Source organism: Coregonus lavaretus, assembly GCF_964263955.1.
Source record: "Coregonus lavaretus genome assembly, chromosome: 24".
In the NCBI taxonomy this organism is placed as follows: domain Eukaryota; kingdom Metazoa; phylum Chordata; class Actinopteri; order Salmoniformes; family Salmonidae; genus Coregonus; species Coregonus lavaretus.
The window spans coordinates 9,825,822-9,847,613 of NC_140011.1; the positions used below are offsets into that span (position 1 = coordinate 9,825,822).

A 21,792-nucleotide genomic window follows, 5' to 3' on the forward strand; every position below is an offset into this window, starting at 1 on the left:
TTAAAAAATAATGACAAATAAAATGAACAAAATAAAAATTTTAAAATGTATGTGCCTTTGAGAGAGGGAAACAGTGGACATCTTCATCTCTGTAGATGTTATGGGTAATCTATCTCGACCGCCACATACAAAATAATCATTCCCCCTCCAAACCTTTATAAAAAAAAACAAGAGATGTCTTGACCTATTCAACATACCACAGATAATAGAATGGCATTTTACATCTTACATCTGTCTTTACACTAAGTGGTAGGATAAATTAATAGAGAGAGATAAAGGACTTTAGTGCCTAAAAGCCCATTTTATCATGGCCAGTGCCATTGAGGACTTTCACCATTGTGAAGTAGTCAACTGGGTGGGACTTCCTATGGGTTAAGGAAGGATCACATTATTCCATCCAGGTCACCAGGAGGGATCAGCCAATGAAGTATACTCATGAGCAAACATTCCATAACTGCAGGTGGCAGTAAATTGCCTACCTTGGCTTTAAACCTGTTTAAACCTGTTCATACACACTTCAGCTAGCAGTATGCACCCTTTCAGTGTGTTTGCCAACTCGTAGTAGAAGAAGAAAATGTACTACTTCAAAATGGAGATGGCCTCAATGGGCTGCCCATGCCCTCACAGACGCCATAATGGGACAGATACAATGATGCGATGTCTATCTAAGTCTATGGATTAACCCAGTTAAGGCCCAATATGAAGTCTGTCTCGTCTCATATTCAGTCACACACAACCTTGCGGGAAAGAAAGTGTGTGTGAGTGGATCACAGTATACAATACTTCCATATACAGTAGTAAGTGGACCATGCAAATTACATGAGAAATTTAAATAATCCTCAAGTTCTCTTCCAGGGACATTCTGTCTGTTGGGTAGGATATACAGTGGAGACGTGAAACAGCACAGTATGTATCCACAGGATGAGGCTAGTGGAAGCTAACGACCACTTGCCTTCGACACACATCTCAAACATGTACAATGTCAGGCAACAACATTACATACAGTATAACAAATTGACAAATTACATTTTATAACCATGTACTGTATGCATAAAATCATTCAGAAACAGACGTTTCGGAATCCAAAACTTCCTTAGCTGTGATTTGAGCTGGAGGAGTTACTGTGAGGGAGAGCACACACTCACTGTTAAAAAACACAGGTAGGTGAACATGCATTCAGAGACGAGGAACAGTCAAACAGCAACAAAACAAAATAAGGAAGAGCTAGTAGATGATCCACATGCACAGAACCCAAAAGGTGACAAACAGGTTAAGAAGTGTTACAGGCAATGTGGGTTAACTGAAATAAAAAGCGACATGGGCGAATGCCACCCCCCCGGAGCCGAGTGGTAGGGTGGCGAGCCAAAGAGGAGACAGGGCATGCATGCATACTGCACACACTGCCCGAGAGAAGCCCCATCCTAAGCTGTGACATGGCGCTCAACGCAGCCAATGACCAGCGTCTGCCACCTGCGGTGGAGGGGTTTGAGGAGAGGAGGGGTGTGGCCAGAGAGAGGAGCAGACGGGATGCCAGTAACAACACATGATGGTATGGTAGGGAGAGAATGCAGGTGAGGTGAAGTAATGAAGTGAACCTGTCCCCTTTCCCACCCCTCTCGGTCCTGGAGCTCCTAGTCCTGTCCCCTCCCCAGTCATGTATGGAGGATGTACATGATACTGACAGACACCACAGAGGACAAACACTATAAATTAACCCTATTCATACACACATACAGTAAGATGACCAATCGGTCCATGTTTTAGTCCATTTGAAACCTGCAAAATATGGAGCTGCGGTCTGAGAGAGTGGAATGACTGTGTTGTTTCCATGGGAACTCCACGGCTCGCCAAGTGATGCTGAATCTGGACGGTTCCTTCAGTGATGATGGCTCTGAGTCAATGAGTGAGTGAGAGAGATACTGCAATTGTATCCACCTGATTGGTTTGGATGTGAGGGTGGACTGGAGGGACATGGTTTGGCTTCCTGTCCTGCCTTCCTGTCTGATGGTCTGGTCAGGTGAGATGGTATGGGTGGGGTGTGGTGTGGTGGGGATGGGGGGGGGGGGGGGGGGGGGGCAGATTGTGTTGCTTCTTCCCCCTTCCATGGGGGGGGAGCTGGTCCTGTCTCTGACCACACCTTGCCGTGCTTTAAGAAGGGGGTTGGGGAGGGGCGGCATGGGAGCGGGTTGGGATTTGAGGCGAGAGAGCTAACAGCCGCCATGGTAACGCCGCGTAGCGGAAGCTGAGTTAGTACATCGAGAAGCAAAGCTTTGCAGGGACAACGGAAGCAAAATTATAAATGTGTAATAGACTATTAAAAGATTTACGGGTGCAAAATTGGGTTGATTATTATTGTTGCTTCGGGTCAGAAACTGTTGCAAAAGGAGAGAACTCTACGTATGTATCGGGTTGGAAATTGAGATACATCATAATCGGTCTCCTGTTTTTGTCTCGGTCATGTCTCTCTCTCTTTCTGACTCTATGACAATAAAAGGAACGTGAATGTGGTCGCTCTGTCTCCGAGGCTGCTTGCCCTGCCATTTCTGAGCCAGCCTCTCACACTTTTAGGAATCTGCAATTTGAAAGAAAAAAAAACAAACAAACAAAAAATGAAAAAAGAACACGTTAGAGAGATATCTCAGGGAAAGAAAATGTAGTTCACATACTAAATGAGGTGGAAGAAGTCAACTATTCTTTGCAATTGCCTTTGAAAGGAAATCATATTGTTCTCTGGCGTTAATATCAGTTTCTGTACCTTAAAAGTCATATATTTTGTATTTAATACTGTTTCTAAATGACAGTCTGGTGTGTGAATCTATCATTTCCAAAAAACGAAAAGAGACACTTAAGCTTGTAACAATGTCAAACATGTTATGTAATATGCAGACATTTTCATACATTTACATTTTAGTCATTTAGCAGACACTCATATCCAGAGCGACTTACAGTTAGTGAGTGCATACATTTTCATACTGGCCCCCCGTGGGAAACGAACCCACAACCCTGGCGTTGCAAGCGCCATGCTCTACCAACTGAGCTACAGGGGACTACCAACATAACATGCCTCACATTTCATTTGGACCGCCGTTTAGCAGGGGGATGAAATGGTTGTGTTAATAGCACTGACAGAAACAGGATTACTTTCACCGCTATAGGAGAAAGGGTTGGTAGAGCCTATGTTTGCACAATTCAGTCATCTTCTAAAGAGAAATGCCTGGATATTTGAGATATTTCTACACCATACTGTAGCACAGACCATGCTTCTCATCTGCACAGGTGCTAATCAAAACCCATGCACGAGCTGGCAACCAAGCACCAACGTTACAATCAGCCCCACAACAGTCCGTTCTCACAACGTTCTCACCGAGAATGAGGGAGAAAATAATGGTACAGCTCATTCTCAATCCTGAATTCCTCTACAACCGTTCTGGAAAATAGAGGCCCAGAAAAAGAAATAGCACCTTTTAGTCTGTGACATTGGTGCATCTTGACTGTAGAGGAGTGGGTAGATAATCCAGGGTAGAGGAGTTGTTATTCAAAACAATGTATTTGTCATTGAGTGAGCGCTAAGCCTACTGAGCTACAGAATGCAGGCCTATGTACGGGGGAGAAGCTTTGTGATTCATTACATGAATTTGTCACAGTACAAAAAAATATGATTGCATATATGTTTTTTACAGCAGAATCAAATAATAATTTGCATATTTCTACATTGTACAATCTAGCATGCTTTAATACTGGGGACAGCAAGCAATTGTTTTTTCAACACACACTTTAAAAACGATCCTGTGATTTAACCAAAATTATATTATATATACTTATATTATTTAGTTCTCTCCTAATATCACCTCGATACTGGCCTCTGTGGGAATATGATTCAGTGGTTATGACCATCAACTTATGTAGTCAAACATACACACACAAACTTACATTTAGCCTTTTTGTTTTCATCCTGACCACAACTCTAGTGTGTATATGACAAAATATACCTTTGTCAGGGGAGAAGAAAAAAAAGGCAGCAGATTTTTTTTTATGGGGAAATATGACTCCATGCATTTCAAGAACAAAAAGACCACAGCACTCATTGAAATCATCATTACAACTGGCCTGATTCCCATTTAGTTGACTGGAAGTAACGACAGACAGTTCTCCTGGCTGGCCACTAGGTGGCACTAAAGCAAACAAGAGGAAACGAGGAGAGAATTCTCTCAGAACCAGTGGGAAAACAACGCTCCGGTTTCCCCTTGGTTTCCCCTTGGTACAGATCTAGGATCAGCTTCCCCTCACCCAATCATAACCTTAACCATTAGTGTGGGAAATGTAAAACCGACCCAAGATCAGTGTCTAGGGAAAACTTCGCCCTACACCGAAAACAACCAATACCTCCTTTTAAAACTATCCGTTCTCCCAAATAAATTGAGATACCCATCACATACAACACCACCTCAGTGCATGTGGCTGGTCTCAGCTACATGGTTACCATGACAGAGGCAGATGGAGACTTCTGATTGGTCCATCTTTCAGAGTGGAAGAGAGTGGGAGGAGTGTACTCGGGTCTGACCAACCAGTAACCACCTATCACCCCAACACACTCCCCCCCCCCCCACCCCCCCCACCCCAGAGCCCGTCTGAAAAAAATGCCCTCGGACCCAAAAGAAAACTCCTTCAGTTAAATGTATGTCATAGCACCTTTGGCATTTGGTTCCAAAAAGACCTCGACATAGGACGTGGGCACGTAGCCTTCCTCCTCTTCGTTCCTGCGGACGCGCGTCCAGCCGTCACCTTTATCCTCCTCTATCACATACAACAGCTCTCCCTCCGTCACTGATATAGTCCCCTCATTATGACCTGGTGGAGGGGAGGGGGGGGGGGGGTTGAACAAGAAAGAGAAGGAGAGAAAGAGAGGAAAGGAAAGGAGAAGGAGGAAAGGAGATGGAAAAAGAAAGAAAGAAAGAAAGTGAGAAGGAGAGGGGGGGGAGAGAGAAAAGGAAGAGAGGGAGAAGTGTCAAAACAAGGTGGAAGAGTGTTATTGTTGCATATCTCTCAAATAGTCAAATAGATGTTCCAGCCCACATTACCCGTGTTGTTGTCTCTGATTGGTGTATTACCTGTTAAAGGTGTATTACCTTCAAATTGGTAGATTGCTTTACAGGTGCCGATGGTGGGCAGTGTCTCCTCATCCCCATCGTCAAACTCATCATCAAACTCTGGAGTGTTGGCTATGGCCACCTTGACCTGAGTCTCTGAACTCTGCTCCTCTGTGTAACTGCCATCCGGGCTGCTCAAGGACCAACACACACACACAGTAACTATAGCAACCTCACAACACAACATTTACTGTAACAAACTACAAAGCTGTGTTGAGTAATGGAGTGTGTGTGTGTGTGTTTACTGTACCTCTCTCTGTCCTGTGCACAGTTGTTGCCGACCGTGGTGCTGTTGCTGTTCTGTGTCTCGTACAGACCACTCTGTCTCCTGGGAGGATCACTCTTCGATGGTAACCTCCCCTCCACCTCAGCTAGCCATCCCTGGTACACACGCACATGTTAGGGTTGTGAGATGAGATCTGCTAGTGTAGTGCAGTCCAGAGTCAGATATACAGTGAGGGAAAAAAGTATTTGATCCCCTGCTGATTTTGTACGTTTGCCCACTGACAAAGACATGAGCAGTCTATAATTTTAATGGTAGGTTTATTTGAACAGTGAGAGACAGAATAACAACAAAAAAATCCAGAAAAACGCATGTCAACAATGTTATAAATTTATTTGCATTTTAATGAGGGAAATAAGTATTTGACCCCTCTGCAAAACATGACTTGGTACTTGGTGGCAAAACCCTTGTTGGCAATCACAGAGGTCAAACGTTTTTTGTAGTTGGCCACCAGGTTTGCACACATCTCAGGAGGGATTTTGTCCCACTCCTCTTTGCAGATCTTCTCCAAGTCATTAAGGTTTTGAGGCTGACGTTTGGCAACTCGAACCTTCAGCTCCCTCCACAGATTTTCTATGGAATTAAGGTCTGGAGACTGGCTAGGCCACTCCAGGACCTTAATGTGCTTCTTCTTGAGCCACTCCTTTGTTGCCTTGGCCGTGTGTTTTGGGTCATTGTCATGCTGGAATAACCATCCACGACCCATTTTCAATGCCCTGGCTGAGGGAAGGAGGTTCTCACCCAAGATTTGACGGTACATGGCCCCGTCCATCGTCCCTTTGATGCGGTGAAGTTGTCCTGTCCCCTTAGCAGAAAAACACCCCCAAAGTATAATGTTTCCACCTCCATGTTTGACGGTGGGGATGGTGTTCTTGGGGTCATAGGCAGCATTCCTCCTCCTCCAAACACTGTGAGTTGAGTTGACATTTTCACCCAGTTCTCCTCTGAATCATTCAGATGTTCATTGGCAAACTTCAGACGGGCCTGTATACGTGCTTTCTTGAGCAGGGGAACCTTGCGGGCACTGCAGCATTTCAGTCCTTCACGGCGTAGTGTGTTATCAATTGTTTTCTTGGTGACTATGGTCCCAGCTGCCTTGAGATCATTGACAAGATCCTCCCGTGTAGTTCTGGGCTGATTCCTCACCGTTCTCATGATCATTGCAACTCCACGAGTTGAGATCTTGCATGGAGCCCCAGGCCAAGGGAGATTGACAGTTATTTTGTGTTTCTTCCATTTGCGAATAATCGCACCAACTATTGTCACCTTCTCACCAAGCTGCTTGGCGATGGTCTTGTAGCCCATTCCAGCCTTGTGTAGGTCTACAATCTTGTCCCTGACATCCTTGGAGAGCTCTTTGGTCTTGGCCATGGTGGAGAGTTTGGAATCTGATTGATTGATTGCTTCTGTGGACAGGTGTCTTTTATACAGGTAACAAACTGAGATTAGGAGCACTCCCTTTAAGAGTGTGCTCCTAATCTCAGCTCGTTACCTGTATAAAAGACACCTGGGAGCCAGAAATCTTTCTGATTGAGAGGGGGTCAAACACTTATTTCCCTCATTAAAATGCAAATCAATTTATAACATTTTTGACATGCGTTTTTCTGGATTTTGTTGTTGTTATTCTGTCTCTCACTGTTCAAATAAACCTACCATTAAAATTATAGACTGATAATTTCTTTGTCAGTGGGCAAACGTACAAAATCAGCAGGGGATCAAATACTTTTTTTCCCTCACTGTAGGCTTGTTACTAAGGCTCTTTTCTCTTACACAAAGCCAGAACACATATCGGCCGCCAAGGCAGTGCATCATTTCCAAATAAGGAAGAGGAGATGTCAGGACTCAGGAGCACTCTACTGTTTGATCTAATAATGAGGTACTGTTTTAGCAAAGCCAAACAAGATTACTATGCTACTAACAACACTGAGTCCGTCCAGCATCTAGAAATACAGTACATTCCTGTCTGGGATAGGTCAAGAGGGTTGATCATGACTCACCTCGAATTTCTGCACCTCAGACTGTATTTTCTCGATGTTCATTGCTATCTCTACTAGGCGGGGGTCCACACTGGCAGGGTCACCCATCTGGGGGTTCTTCTCATACACACCCTTCATCTTAGTTAGGGCATCTCTGACGGCCACAGAGGGAGAGAGAGTGACACATTAACACTCAGACATACTCCGACAAATAGATGGCCCAGTCTAAAGCTGATCAAGCCAACCACATTTACCCTAAATCTACCTCTGAGTATCTATATCTATCCCTAAGTTTTACTGGGAAAATTTTGGTCCATAAAAAAGCTGACACTAAGGACTTGGGGGAGCTTTTAGGGAGGAGTTAGGACATCATTTCCATGCAAATATGGCTGAGGCTTATGTTGCAGATACAGACACACACACACACTTACTTCTGGTCCATCTCTTTCTGGATGTCTTTGTTGAAGTCGTCTATCTTGGCCTGAAGCTTCTTTCTCCTCTGCTCTGGGGGCAGGTGGCTGAAGTCCTCTGGTCCAGAGCCCTGATGGAGAGAGATAAAAAGAGAAAGAGAGTGGGAAAGAGGAAGACAAGTTGGAGACAAAGTGAGTTTCAGGAGCATTCTACATCGTGTCCCTAAATGGCTGCCTCTCTAGCCTCTACCACAGACCCACTGATTGAGCTTTAGGGGGTTTCTCTGTGTACTGGTGAGCCATTCAACCACCTTTCACCTATTCAGTCCCAAGCCTGAAAAGATATTAGGATGTATCACATTACTTCATATCCAGTCAAATCACATTTCAGTGTTCATATTTCAGTATCATCATAACTGTCAAGAGAGAAGCTGAAAAGGAGGTAGTGTTTCTGAAATGGAAACTGTCGGGCCATTTTGAGGGCAGACAGGATTGTATTTCCTAATGAAGGAGTTTCCTGGATAGGATACATATCGATAATCTCTGACGATGGTGAGTCATTCTCTCTGTGTTCTGTGTTAGACTGGGCCTGCTCCACTTTCCAAAGTAAGCTGCCGTTTGTGTCCTGTATGTACTGCAGTTCAGCGATACACCACTTGGTGGTGCTATTTGGTCAGATTTCTTACATACACTTAGGTAATTATTGTGTTACAAATATAATAAGTCATTTAGCAGACACTTTTATCCAAAGCGACTTACAGTCATGCGTGCATACATTTTTTGTGTATGGGTGGTCCCGGGGATCGAACCCACTACCTTGGCGTTACAAGCGCCGTGCTCTACCAGCTGAGCTACAGAGGACCACACAAATCACTGTACAACAATACAAAACAATGGATAATTATACATTAATTAACTGTCATTGTATTGTTAGCAATTAAAATGGGATTCACTGTTGCTTTCCTCACATTTGCATATATTGCTTTCAGATTGGCTTCTTTGACTGGCCATAGTATTCATGGTATTTATCTGATCATGTGCTTGGACTGGATATGTTAAGACTCAGACAAAAATACTCGTAACATAGCAGGCTCAAAGGTTAGCGTCCTACTTCACCAGGGTTCAAAGGTCAGAGGTCACTGGGGTTTACTGCTGAGAAAACCAATAGAAACGCAGCAGCAGGCTAGGCTACCATGGCGATTACCTTTCCTTACACCATTTCTCTGCACCACCGTGCAACACTTACCAACCAGATGAAAGGCAACACAACAAATAGGTTTCATTCAACATGGTCTGGTTCATGCTCAAATTCAAACTTATATGACTTATACAAACGGTTGATTACTAGAATTAAGAACAACCTGCTTGCTGTTGATTGATGTAGACACAAAATACTCCACACCAGTCATAATTCTTTCATAAGACAAGGTGCTATACAGGTGTTACACTATATATACAAAAGTATGTGGACACCCCTACAAATTAGTGGATTTGGCTATTTCAGCCACACCCGTTGCTGACAGGTGTATAAAATTGAGCACACAGTCATGCAATCTCCATAGACAAACATTAGCAGTAGAATGGCCTTACTGAAGAGCTCAGTGACTGTCAACGTCATATGATGCCACCTTTCCAACAAGTCAGTTCGTCAAATGTCTGCCCTGCTAGAGCTGCCCCGGTCAACTGTAAGTACTGTTATTGTGAATTGGAAACGTCTAGGAGCAACAACGGCTCAGCCGCGAAGTGGTAGGCCACACAAGCTCACAGACCGGGACTGCCGAATGCTGAAGCGCGTAAAAATCATCTGTCCTTGGTTGCAACACTCATTCCTGAGTTCCAAACTGCCTCTGGAGGCAACGTCAGTACAATAACTGTTCGTCGGGAGCTTCATGTAATGGGTTTCCATAGGCCGAGCAGCCGCACACAAACCTAATGCCAAGTGTCGGCTGGAGTGGTAAAGCTCACCGCCATTGGACTCTGGAGTAGTGGAAACGCGTTCTCTGGAGTGATGAATCACGCTTCACCATCTGGCAGACTAATCTGGGTTTGGCGGATGCCAGGAGAACGGTACCTGCCCCAATGCATAGTGCCAACTGTAAAGTTTGGTGGATGAGAAATAATGGTCTGGGGCTGTTTTTCATGTTTCGGGCTAGGCCCCTTGGTTCCAGTGAAGGGAAATCTTAACGCTACAGCATACAATTACATTCTACACGATTCTGTGCTTCCAACTTTGTGGCAACAGTTTGGGGAAGGACCTTCCCTGTTTCAGCATGACAATGCCCCTATGCACAAGTGAGGTCCATTCAGAAATGGTTTGTTGAGATCGGTGTGGAAGAACTTGACTGGCCTGCACAGAGCCCTGAGCTCAACCCCATCGAACACCTTTGGGATGAATTCGATTGCCGACTGCGAGCCAGGCCTAATCGCCCAACATCAGTGCCCGACCTCACTAATGCTCTTGTGGCTGAATGGAAGCAAGTCCCCACAGCAATGTTCCAATATCTAGTGGAAAGCCTTCCCAGAAGAGTGTAGGCTGTTATAGCAGCAAAGGGGGGACCAACTCTATATTAATGCCCATGATTTTGGAATGAGATGTTCGACGAGTAGGTGTCCACATACCTTTGGTCATGTAGTGTATCTTTACCCAGTAACTTACCTATTCAATATACATTTCACACTCAGATATACATTTTTATATCTACTTGATTACATTTAATCACTGGTAACTGATCTTGATCATTTCTAATCTCTTGCCAAATGATTTGACATGCATTTGTCAATGTTGACCACTCAATAATTATTACTACACACAAAGTTATGAACTAATGATTATCATGGCTTATGTTATTGTGATTGACAATCATTTCAAGGCAGTTGATGCTGTAGTTTATGATTTATCAATCAAAATTCCCACAGGGCTCAATGTAGAAGTCTGATGAATTCATCAAAACATTGCAGAGGACTTGAGTACTGTCATAGACGGAATTTGAAATAAGTTTCTACCTAATCTCGTCCACCACCAACTCTCTCTCTCTGTAGGAATTGAGCCTGGGGAAGAGGTTAGTTTCTACATAGAATTAGGAATTAGAATATTAGAATGGACATGAACCTTCTTATGATGGGATAAAAGTCAGCCATTTTGGTCAGGGAGTTGGTCAACCATGGTTTGCCAGTGCTGTGATAAGATATTGTGTAAAATTATGAATTTGAAGAATTGATCTGCACTGTATGTTTGTTAGCTAGCTAGCCAGCCAGTTTTAGAGGAATGATTCCATACATTTTTCAAAATTAACTGCCAATATGCCAACATTCCATCAAACAATGCAGTCAGCCCACAGCCATACACTGGCTGAAATCAGTTGATGATAGGACTTAGACAAGTTGTAAATGCAACAAGTACTGATATTGTATCATATAACAGCACTCACAGCTTTCCAAGAAAACCAACATTTAGACATTTATGGTCCGTTTACATATATTTTTAGAGGCTATTTATACATACAATTGGTATAAACCCTGTATAAACTGTATTTATAATTATATGACAATATATTAGGTTGACAATAATTCTAGTACACAATTTCTGATATATGTCTTACTTTTATTTTCCAGGATTATGCCTCTACTGACATTAATTAAGACTGGTTTTTATTTCTCCCTGACCAATATGGATACCATTTTCACCCCATTCTGGAACTTTGAGGGTTTATGACATAGCCCCTCTAGTAATGTAATAGGATCTCTGAGTTTCTACCTGACTGAGACAAAAAGCTCAATTTCCTTTGTTCCCATCTGTTCTGCATTTCAGTGGAAAATACTTGGTATTCCTGGAAGGCTCGGCATCGTCTGGATGTTTTAGTTTAGCTCTTTTTGGGCCATTAATTTCTACATCAGAACCACTCTGAGCTTGGCAGCTATTGCTGAAAAACATCATCTTTAGGGCCTTGCATAGTGCATACTAAGTACACTGTTAAATTACCATTTATCAAAATCAGCATGTATCACATCTTTGATTATACAGTATCTACCCTCTTTCTTTGATATCAGCTATGATTATGATGTATCTATTGGAATCATCCATCTTCGCTTCTAATGAGTATGGGGACAAATCAAAGGAGATGGAACTAGCAGACAGACCTAAGTTCAAATAGTATTTGAAATCATTTCAAATACTTGATTGAGCTTGTCTGTTGCAATGAAATGAAAAGAAAATGATTTCAAAGATTTCAAATAGTATTTGAAACCCAGGTCTGACGGACAGACAAAACATACACAGTAATTCTGATCACCTCAATAAGATTCCGGACGTGGGAATTGAGTGTGATCTGCACAGAGCACACAGGCACAGTGGGGAGAGACACAACAAACAAAAATAATACACACACAACAAAAAACCAAAATTATGAGACAACAACAACAAGGGTCTGCATCTGCAAAATCCATCCTCATGTCACAAGAAAATGACAACGGACGAAAGGAACCAAATGCTAACAAACGGTCACACAGAATTCTCAACCAAGGTGGACGTGCACACGACGCTCACACTACAGTTCATGCCACTATGGTCATGCAGTGTTACGGTCATGCTTACCAGCTTGAGAGAAAGCTTCATGGGTAGAAGAGAGGAGAGAGAAACAGCAGAGGAGCAAGGGAGAAAGAGAACAGATAAAAGTCAGACAACAGCAGAATAACACATTGGTCATTGTGGTTCCTCCTGGCACTGCATGCACATGTATGTTGACAGTTGTTGACATGGATATTGATAAGAAGAGCAGTTCCTTAGCCAAACTTCGCCATATGAGGAAAAGAGTTGGGTTTTCCAAAACCTGGAAAGGGGAATGTAGAAGTCTTGGAGGCCTTGTATATGATATATTGCTGCGGTCATAGGATACGAAGATGATCATCAAACCCACACCAAATCTGTCCCTGTGTTCATGACCAAGGTGATAACCAGAGCTTTCACAACTGAACAGCAAATGCATAGACCCATCAGGTATGAGAGCATTTGTGAAAATGACAGATCAGATATGAGAGGTGAAACTGGTCTGAGGCTCTTTGCAGATGCTGGTTAGTTCGGATGCCCATACACATCCATGTAGATCGGATGCCCCATATCCCACACTTTGTTCTGATTACAATGGAAAACAAAATCTGCAATACCTCAGCAATATGCTATTCCAAGACAATACCCGGTCATTCTCAGGACTCTTCTAATTTATTCCAGTGCCATATCTATCTCCTATATAACGTATGGCTCTGGTTAACTCTTTTCTCATCTGGTGAAGTTCAACGTCAGGTTTCAGGGATGAATGACAAAATAAGAAAAGTGACTTGAGGTGATGACAAGGAAGCCAACTCACAAGTCTAGACTGCACAGGACGGCAAATGAGAGCGAGCAAAGTAGGAGAAGGAGAGACAGAGAGAGAGATGAGTGGAGACACCCACACCCACTGCAGGAAAACACCCACACCCACTGCAGGAAAACACCCACACCCACACACAATGACAGCATTGTAACAGCAGGGGGCGATGGCTGCATGTGTCACAGTAATGCATGATAGTTCACATGTTCACATAGAGACCATATGTATGTTTCAAACAGTGACATTCACTCTTGGGAGAGGTTAGCCTGAGTGCCAGTTTGTTTGGGCCAGTTTGTTTGGCACTCAGACTAGGGAGAAGTTGCTCATAGATTCAAAGCTATACCAGGCAGGATACATGCCCATGAACACAGGGACTCAGGATCTAGTAGTAACCTTCTGTATCAATGAGTTCAGTAAGATAAAACTACAACCATAACCACTTCCAATCACCTTCTTCAATGGTTCATCAAAGGGGAGGGGTCTTGCAAAGAAACAAAGATTTATGATTGATGATAATTGTTTGATTTAAAGGACAATTAAGGCAACTGATAGATAGAAAACAGAACAGGAAAAATCATAATGTAAGGTTTATGTTGATTGCTTCGGTTTAATTGCACATGTAGTGATTGCACTTGAAAGATCTTTAGAGTTTATTGTGAGCTCCATGGTTATAGAGAGGAGAGATACTTTTAACACATAGTTTGTAGGATACAAAGGAGAGAGATACTTTAACACGCACTGGGCGCTCCAGCTACAGTGAATGACCTGTAATCCAGTTAACAGCTCAAAGGCTGCACTCAGGGGCCAGGCTATACTCACTTTGGTCCTGCAATCAAGTCATTCACCTGGAATGGCCCTCGATCAGCCTCCCCATAGTGCCTAATTATCCCTCTCTACACCTCTCGACATTGAAAATGGTTCTCACTATGTTATTTCCCTTAAGAACTGCTGGTGTAAAAGACAGGGGAGGTCTGTTGTTCACCAATATCTGTTGTAGCTGAGTATATAGGGTCGAAACGTGACTTGTCAGACATCTCAGACAGATGGGTATATACAGGTTCATGGTATACAGATAGGCTATGGTGCCAGCAAACAGAAAGAAGCGCTGGAGGGGTGAATTCTGGGTAGACTAAACCCCCCAAAAGTGTTATGAGCACCACAACCCAATGTTGTGCACCCCAGAAAATAAGATGAAGGAGCAAACGGTGGGGAGACCATCATTCACCACGCTCCAATCCCACTTCCTTAGTTTAAGGGTAGTGCTTGTGACACTTTGAGAATTGACCCCTAAAAAATGTGCACTGCAGCAGGAATCCAAGGCGATTCTGGGGTTGGTGGTGTTGCAACAGAAAGTGCCACAAGCTGAGATGTGGGACAGGAAATGAGGTAATCTCTTGTTCTGATCATTTGACTAGTGTGGTCTTATGACAGGGCAGCAGGGCCATGTGAAATACAGTGAGGCAGTCACAGACACTAGCCTCATTTAGAAGGAAACAAAAATACCTAAAATGGCTGACTGTGTCTGACTGGGAAAAAAATATTACGTCTATGTATTAGTGTGAATGCAAATGTATGTATGTGTGTGTACATGTGTGTACAGTATATATACTGTCAGTGTTATCATCATGATATGAGACTACTGTCTGTGCTGCACACATGGCCAAGACACACACATATATTTCCTAATTAAGGCACGCACGAACGCACACACACATTGGCCAACATACACACTTACAACATATTGTCTGGCCTCGAAAGCGTACGTGGGTATGCCCTGAGTCCTCCAGTCTTTGTGATAACAGAGCGAGAGAGGGCGAGTAGGAGGCTGCTGCCATGGTTATGAGAGAGAACAACACAGCTTCATTAATTAGCACAGGGCTACTAATGAAGCTAATGGGTTTACTCTCTCTCCCACACACACACACACACTCATTCAGAGGCTTACATCATCCATCTCGCTTTCTTTCAGTGTTTCTCACAGACACACACTCTCTGACTCACTCTGATGATGCTGTCATTATTTATCCTTGCTATATATCTCACACACACACATGCTCTCTCTTACTCCATCTCTCTCTTTCTCTCTCTCGCTCTCTGTATATCTGGCATTGGATCAGAGGGCTGGGCCCAGAGGGCTGAGGAATGACAGGCCCTCCCACTGGGGGATGCTGGGTAAAGCACCCCTCTGCTGTGCAGCTGTTGGCCAGAGACTGAACCCAGAACCCCACCTACAGACACAACTAGCATGATATTAAAATACACACTCATATCACATGTTATATAACCTGTCATAATGAAAGAAAACTGACATTGGCCCTCTCAAAGATATCACATTTCATAACTAATATTTTGCTCAGTCTTTATTGTTTTTTTAATTAATAGTTTTCTGTAATTTCTACCCCCAATTTCATGATTCCAATCTTGTCTCAGTGCTGCAACTCCCCATCAGGCTCAGAAGAAGCGAAGGTCAAGTCATGCATCCTCCGAAACATGACCCGCCAAACCACACTCGCTTAACCCGGAAGCCAGCTGCTCCAATGTATCGGAGGAGACACCATTCAACTGACGGCCCGCCACAATGAGTCGCTAGAGAGCCAAGTAAAGCACCCCACTAACTCGGACGACGCTGGGCCAATTGTGCACCGTCCTATGGGACTCCCGGTCAATGAACCCCAGGCTGTAGTGACACCACAACAGTGCAATGTAGTGCCTTAGACCGCTGCGCCAATAGGGAGGCCAATATTGAGGTTTATTAAAGTGATAATATTAATATTTTCACTCACTAATAGCACATGTACAGTATAGTGCTGTACTACAATATCAACTAATAAATAGGGTTGTGTGACCATAGAATTAGGAACTAGAATACTAGAATGGACATTAATCTTCTTATGACAGTATAAAAGGTCAGCCATTTTGGTAAGGGAGTTGGTCAGCCAATGCTGTGATAAGCTAGCCAGCCAGTTTAAGTTTAATAATTTTTCAAATTACCTGCCATACAAACAATGCAGTCAATCCACAGCCATACGCTGGCTGAAATCAGTTGATGATAGGACTTAGACAAGTTGTAATTGCAACAAGTACTGTATCATATTATAACACAGCTTTCCAAGAAAACAAACATTTATGGTCTGTTTACATATATATTTTAGAGGCTATTTATACAGGCAATTTTTAGAAACCTGTGTAAATTGTATTTCTAATTATATTACAATATTTTAGGTTGACAATTATTCTATTACACAATTACTGATATATCACATGCCTTACTTTTATTGTCCTGCATAAGTAAAAGCAGGAAATGCATCACCTATCCCTCTAGTGCCATTCATTCCAATTAGACTGGTTTGGATTTCTCCCTGACCACAGTAGATGCAATAAAGAGGTCAATGAGGGGTAGAAGAAGGACGCCGGATTGGCGCATATTCAACAAATCTGATCTAACAAAGTGGATATTCCTCAAATCCATCATGATTTATGTATTGTAACAGGCCCACAATGTGCTTACCTAAGTTAGATTTTGATATATTTGGCTGTTTTCGCTGCGTAACATTTAGAAGTTGTCCCTTTTCAGGTTTAGAATGCTAACTCCCGTTCGTATAAGCTGGTAGCATAGCTAGCATACCTGGGCGACAAGTAGCCTAGCGGTTAAAAGTGTTGGGTCAGTAACAGAAAGGTTGCTGGTTTGAATCCCTGAGCCGGCAAGGTAGGAAAATTTGCCCATCTGCCCTTTGAGCAAGGCAGTTAACCCCAAACAACAACTGCTCCCTGGGTGCTGATGATGTTGATTAAGGCAGCCCCCTGCACCTCTCTGATTCAGAGGTGTTGGTTTAAATGAGGAATGACACATTTTGGTTGAATGCATTCAGTTGTGCAACTGACTAGGTATCCCTTTCCCCACAGAAATCGGTGGTGGTCGTTTTTAACTGTATGCAGTTGATTGGTGACAATGGCATGAACATGTGTTGGTGTTGACATCCATACAAGCAATACACTCACATTTTTACCTCAACATAGTGTGAAATACACATATAAACAATAGCCTAAAAGTAGGTTAATTTTGCTGGGAAGCAATGAGGAGATTCAGGATCTTTCCCCCCTGCGTTACCATGGCATTTCCATTGTTTTGGTCGAGTTCGATTCACCTCTTTACCGCATGTATGGTTGCCATTTTCATACCATTCTGGAACTTTGAGGGTTTGACATAGCCCATCTAGTAACTTAATAGGATCTCTATGTGTGTGACCACAGTGATAGAGGACTTCTTTAAGAGGCCTTGTGGATTACTATGACACTGGGGTGCTGTCCAGCTGAGCAGCTGTTTAAGCAGGGCAGGCAATATGGCCACCCGTGCCAGCTTGGGCAGAGCAGACGGCTCATGTTTGAACTGACTTCTCTACTGCTCTTAAAATAAGTAGTTCCTAAAAGAAAATAAAGTTTAACACAAAAATTATGTGTACGCATATTCTTAACAACGTTAATATACACATATAAAAACAACAGAAATACTTCATCAATATGGATAATGAAAAGGAGTGAAGAGGATGTTGAGAGATTCATATTTAGCCATATAAATCTTAACACATACAGTGAGGGAAAAAAGTATTTGATCCCCTGCTGATTTTGTACGTTTGCCCACTGACAAAGACATGATCAGTCTATAATTTTAATGGTAGGTTTATTTGAACAGTGAGAGACAGAATAACAACAAAAAAATCCAGAAAAACGCATGTCAAAAATGTTATAAATTGATTTGCATTTTAATGAGGGAAATAAGTATTTGACCCCTCTGCAAAACATGACTTAGTACTTGGTGGCAAAACCCTTGTTGGCAATCACAGAGGTCAGACGTTTCTTGTAGTTGGCCACCAGGTTTGCACACATCTCAGGAGGGATTTTGCCCCACTCCTCTTTGCAGATCTTCTCCAAGTCATTAAGGTTTCGAGTCTGACGTTTGGCAACTCGAACCTTCAGCTCCCTCCACAGATTTTCTATGGGATTAAGGTCTGGAGACTGGCTAGGCCACTCCAGGACCTTAATGTACCTCTTCTTGAGCCACTCCTTTGTTGCCTTGGCCGTGTGTTTTGGGTCATTGTCATGCTGGAATACCCATTCACGACCCATTTTCAATGCCCTGGCTGAGGGAAGGAGGTTCTCACCCAAGATTATTATATGTGCTTTCTTGAGCAGGGGGACGTTGCGGGCGCTGCAGGATTTCAGTCCTTCACGGCGTAGTGTGTTACCAATTGTTTTCTTGGTGACTATGGTCCCAGCTGCCTTGAGATCATTGACAAGATCCTCCCGTGTAGTTCTGGGCTGATTCCTCACCGTTCTCATGATCATTTCAACTCCACAAGGTGAGATCTTGCATGGAGCCCCAGGCCGAGGGAGATTGACAGTTATTTTGTGTTTCTTCCATTTGCGAATAATCGCACCAACTGTTGTCACCTTCTCACCAAGCTGCTTGGCGATGGTCTTGTAGCCCATTCCAGCCTTGTGTAGGTCTACAATCTTGTCCGTGACATCCTTGGAGAGCTCTTTGGTCTTGGCCATGGTGGAGAGTTTGGAATCTGATTGATTGATTGCTTTTGTGGACAGGTGTCTTTTATACAGGTAACAAGCTGAGATTAGGAGCACTCCCTTTAAGAGTGTGCTCCTAATCTCAGCTCGTTACCTGTATAAAAGACACCTGGGAGCCAGAAATCTTTCTGATTGAGAGGGGGTCAAATACTTATTTCCCTCATTAAAATGCAAATCAATTTATAACATTTTTGACATGCGTTTTTCTGTTTTTTTGTTGTTGTTATTCTGTCTCTCACTGTTCAAATAAACCTACCATTAAAATTATAGACTGATCATTTCTTTGTCAGTGGGCAAATGTACAAAATCAGCAGGGGATCAAATACTTTTTTCCCTCACTGTAGGCAATCTGGTGCTCAATACGTCACCCTGCCCAACCAAAACAAAAACCAGACCTTTTTTATTTTCTTTCTTTCCCTTCCATCAAATGTTACACAAAGGTGATACAGGATTGAACTAACTTGAATCTGCAACATTGACAGGAAACAATGCTTCAGATATAGAACTATCCTGGCCACCAAGTTTAGAAGATGACCATTACTCCACTTCCTGTTTGGGAGATGTTCACTTCCTGTTAGATTCGCCCCACTTCCTCCTTCTCCTGACCTTCAATTATTTCACAGAGAGAACATTGTTTTTACTACTACTACTATTGTTCCTTTGCTTTCACAGACATCATACGTTGTGGGCCGAGCTATGAGAAATCTATGGCTCTGGTGCATTCTAACTGTTGCCCTTCAAAAGATACGAACATAAACAAACTTTATTAGTCGAGGCCGGAAGGAACACGAGAGCAGGTTAGCCCATTCTTGAGGTCAAGGGGAGCTCTGTTGGCGCTGTGGGCGTGACCTGGACAGGGATCATGGTTATGGCTGATATAGGAATAAAAACTTCGACATGACACCAGATAGCTGCAGTGTGTGTGTGTGTCTGCAGGATAAAGAGGGTGTGTTGAACCCCAGGGGGCTGCTGTCTAAAAAAGCCCTGCAGCAAGCCAGGCCCGGCCCGACAGACTCAGTGACTCAATCAGCCTACAGCGCCAGCGCCAGCGCAACATCATAATCAATATACTGTGACTTTTGACTTTATGCATAATCTTAACACATTATACTGTTACTGATTTTCAGTTTGACCCAGATAGGCGGAAGGACGTTTTAGAGTTCAAAGTGGAGATTGAGGAGACAGGGTGGAGAGTTCATGAGTTTATGTCTGGAAAGACAGACAGACAGACGACTGACCATGTGATTCTGCTAGAGCAGAACTATGGAAGCATGCTAGAGAAGCGTAACACAGATATAGACACAGGCAGAACGGCGTATGGAGGAGGAGGCTGGAGGATAGACCGTGTTGTCCAAAATAGATTTGGACCAGCAAATTTCATTTTAAGGTTGAGATGTTATCTCTGGAACACTGGGAAATCATGAAGATGATGATCTAATAATATAATATAATAATATGCCATTTAGCAGACGCTTTTATCCAAATAGCGACTTACCTAATAGATAGCCAATTAAAGATGATTAAGAGATAACTGAAGAATTTAGGCCTAACACCAACTGGAGTGTAACCTCCCCCATACAGCGGTGCCACAGAGCTCAGAGACAGGCGAGCACACACCCATGCATGCACACACATACTCACCACACTCTCGCCCACAGACACACAACCAGCAACACCCACAGCACGACACACACTTACCCCTCGCCTCAGGCTCCGGAGGCAAGTCATTTTGGGTTTGGAGGCCATGAACTCGTTGAAACGGTTGGAGAGGGGCTCCTTGTTCTGCTTGGGAGACTGGGGGTCGTTGGGAACAGCAGAGGGTGAGGGGGGGCTGGAGGCTGGGGGGGCAGGGGGGGGCTGGTGCGGGGATGTTAACAGGGACATAAGCTACCAGTAAGAGAGGGAGCCGTAACGGAAGACAAGAAGAAGAGGAGGAGGAAATGGGGCAGAATCAAAAAACGAGAGGACAAAAAAGGAAGGAGGGAGGAACACAAAACGAGATAAATAAGGGCCCAAATCATGTTAAAAACAGGTAACAGAAAACCACAACAGAAACAGACACAACCAAAAGAGATATCAAACACAAACAAACCCAGTGTCATAAGTAACCAGCTGTTATGTAGTATAATCTTGTCAAACAAACATGAAGTAAGTAAAAACGACTTGTCAAACGAAGGTCGTAACATTTATAAACAGAGTGTGTTAGAAGTGTTAATAGAGTATTATTGCAAGGTACTGTCCCAACACATTTAAACAGACAGTTCTTCAGAAAGCACATGCAAGCTTCCATTTTGTAGCAAGTGGGTTATTTGGAAAAATCATCACATGCAAGCGCTTGGACTAGAAATTCACCACATCCTCCGAGATGTGACAGTTGCTGAATTTCAATCACAGAAACCTAACTCTCGCAGTCCCAAACCACTTAATGCTCAATTAATGAGCTATCAGCCCTTTGGGAACTAGAGGGAGATCTGCAATTTGTACTGACACATTGCTTTGCTACTCAGTGAGAGAACATGCATGAAAGCACTTTGGATACCCATCTTTTAAAACCAAAGTAAATGAAACGTAAATAAATCAAGTAAATTGTTCGCTGCTCTTTTAATTCAGAGAGGAGTTCTAGTTGGACATAGATATTCTATATATAGCAAAGGCTAGGATCTAAATGCTAAAACCTATTGGCTTTGCTCTGATACAAGTCTCACACGTTTTCACTGTGTGTGTGTGTCTTTGTGTGTGTGTGTCTGTTTGTGTCCTTCAAGGACATTCTGTTCCCCTAAAGGTGTCAGAATGCTTTGGTTAGAACGAGTGCGCTCGCATACTCCCTTAAAAGACCTTTGCTTGAAAAACGAGAATAAAAGTGGCTATAGTACTGTTTCTCCCTCTTGGGATGCCGTAGCCAGTATACACTTCCTCAAAATAGTCTGAATTAATCTAAGATAACTCAAGAAATCTGTCATTAATTTTGACGTTTTTGCTGAGGAGATCTTGGTCGCGCAATTTCACATCTAACTAAGATGTTTGGTGCAGTAT

General features: G+C 43.1%; 1 protein-coding gene across 1 annotated transcript in view; it reads right to left on the reverse strand.

Annotated features, from left to right (window-relative positions):
* Positions 1-2,081: 2,081 nt before the first annotated feature.
* Positions 2,082-21,792, reverse strand: part of LOC311099390 (formin-binding protein 1-like) — a gene marked incomplete at its 5' end in the record, with an annotated part of 45,243 nt that continues 25,532 nt past the window's right edge. The window contains 9 exons of the mRNA XM_084140091.1: positions 2,082-2,572; positions 4,690-4,848; positions 5,127-5,281; positions 5,398-5,528; positions 7,428-7,560; positions 7,838-7,947; positions 12,106-12,141; positions 12,408-12,422; positions 20,458-20,646. Coding sequence (XP_083996217.1) covers positions 2,565-2,572; positions 4,690-4,848; positions 5,127-5,281; positions 5,398-5,528; positions 7,428-7,560; positions 7,838-7,947; positions 12,106-12,141; positions 12,408-12,422; positions 20,458-20,646 — 936 coding nt within the window. The 3' untranslated portion in view covers positions 2,082-2,564. The remainder of the gene's footprint in view (positions 2,573-4,689; positions 4,849-5,126; positions 5,282-5,397; positions 5,529-7,427; positions 7,561-7,837; positions 7,948-12,105; positions 12,142-12,407; positions 12,423-20,457; positions 20,647-21,792) is intronic.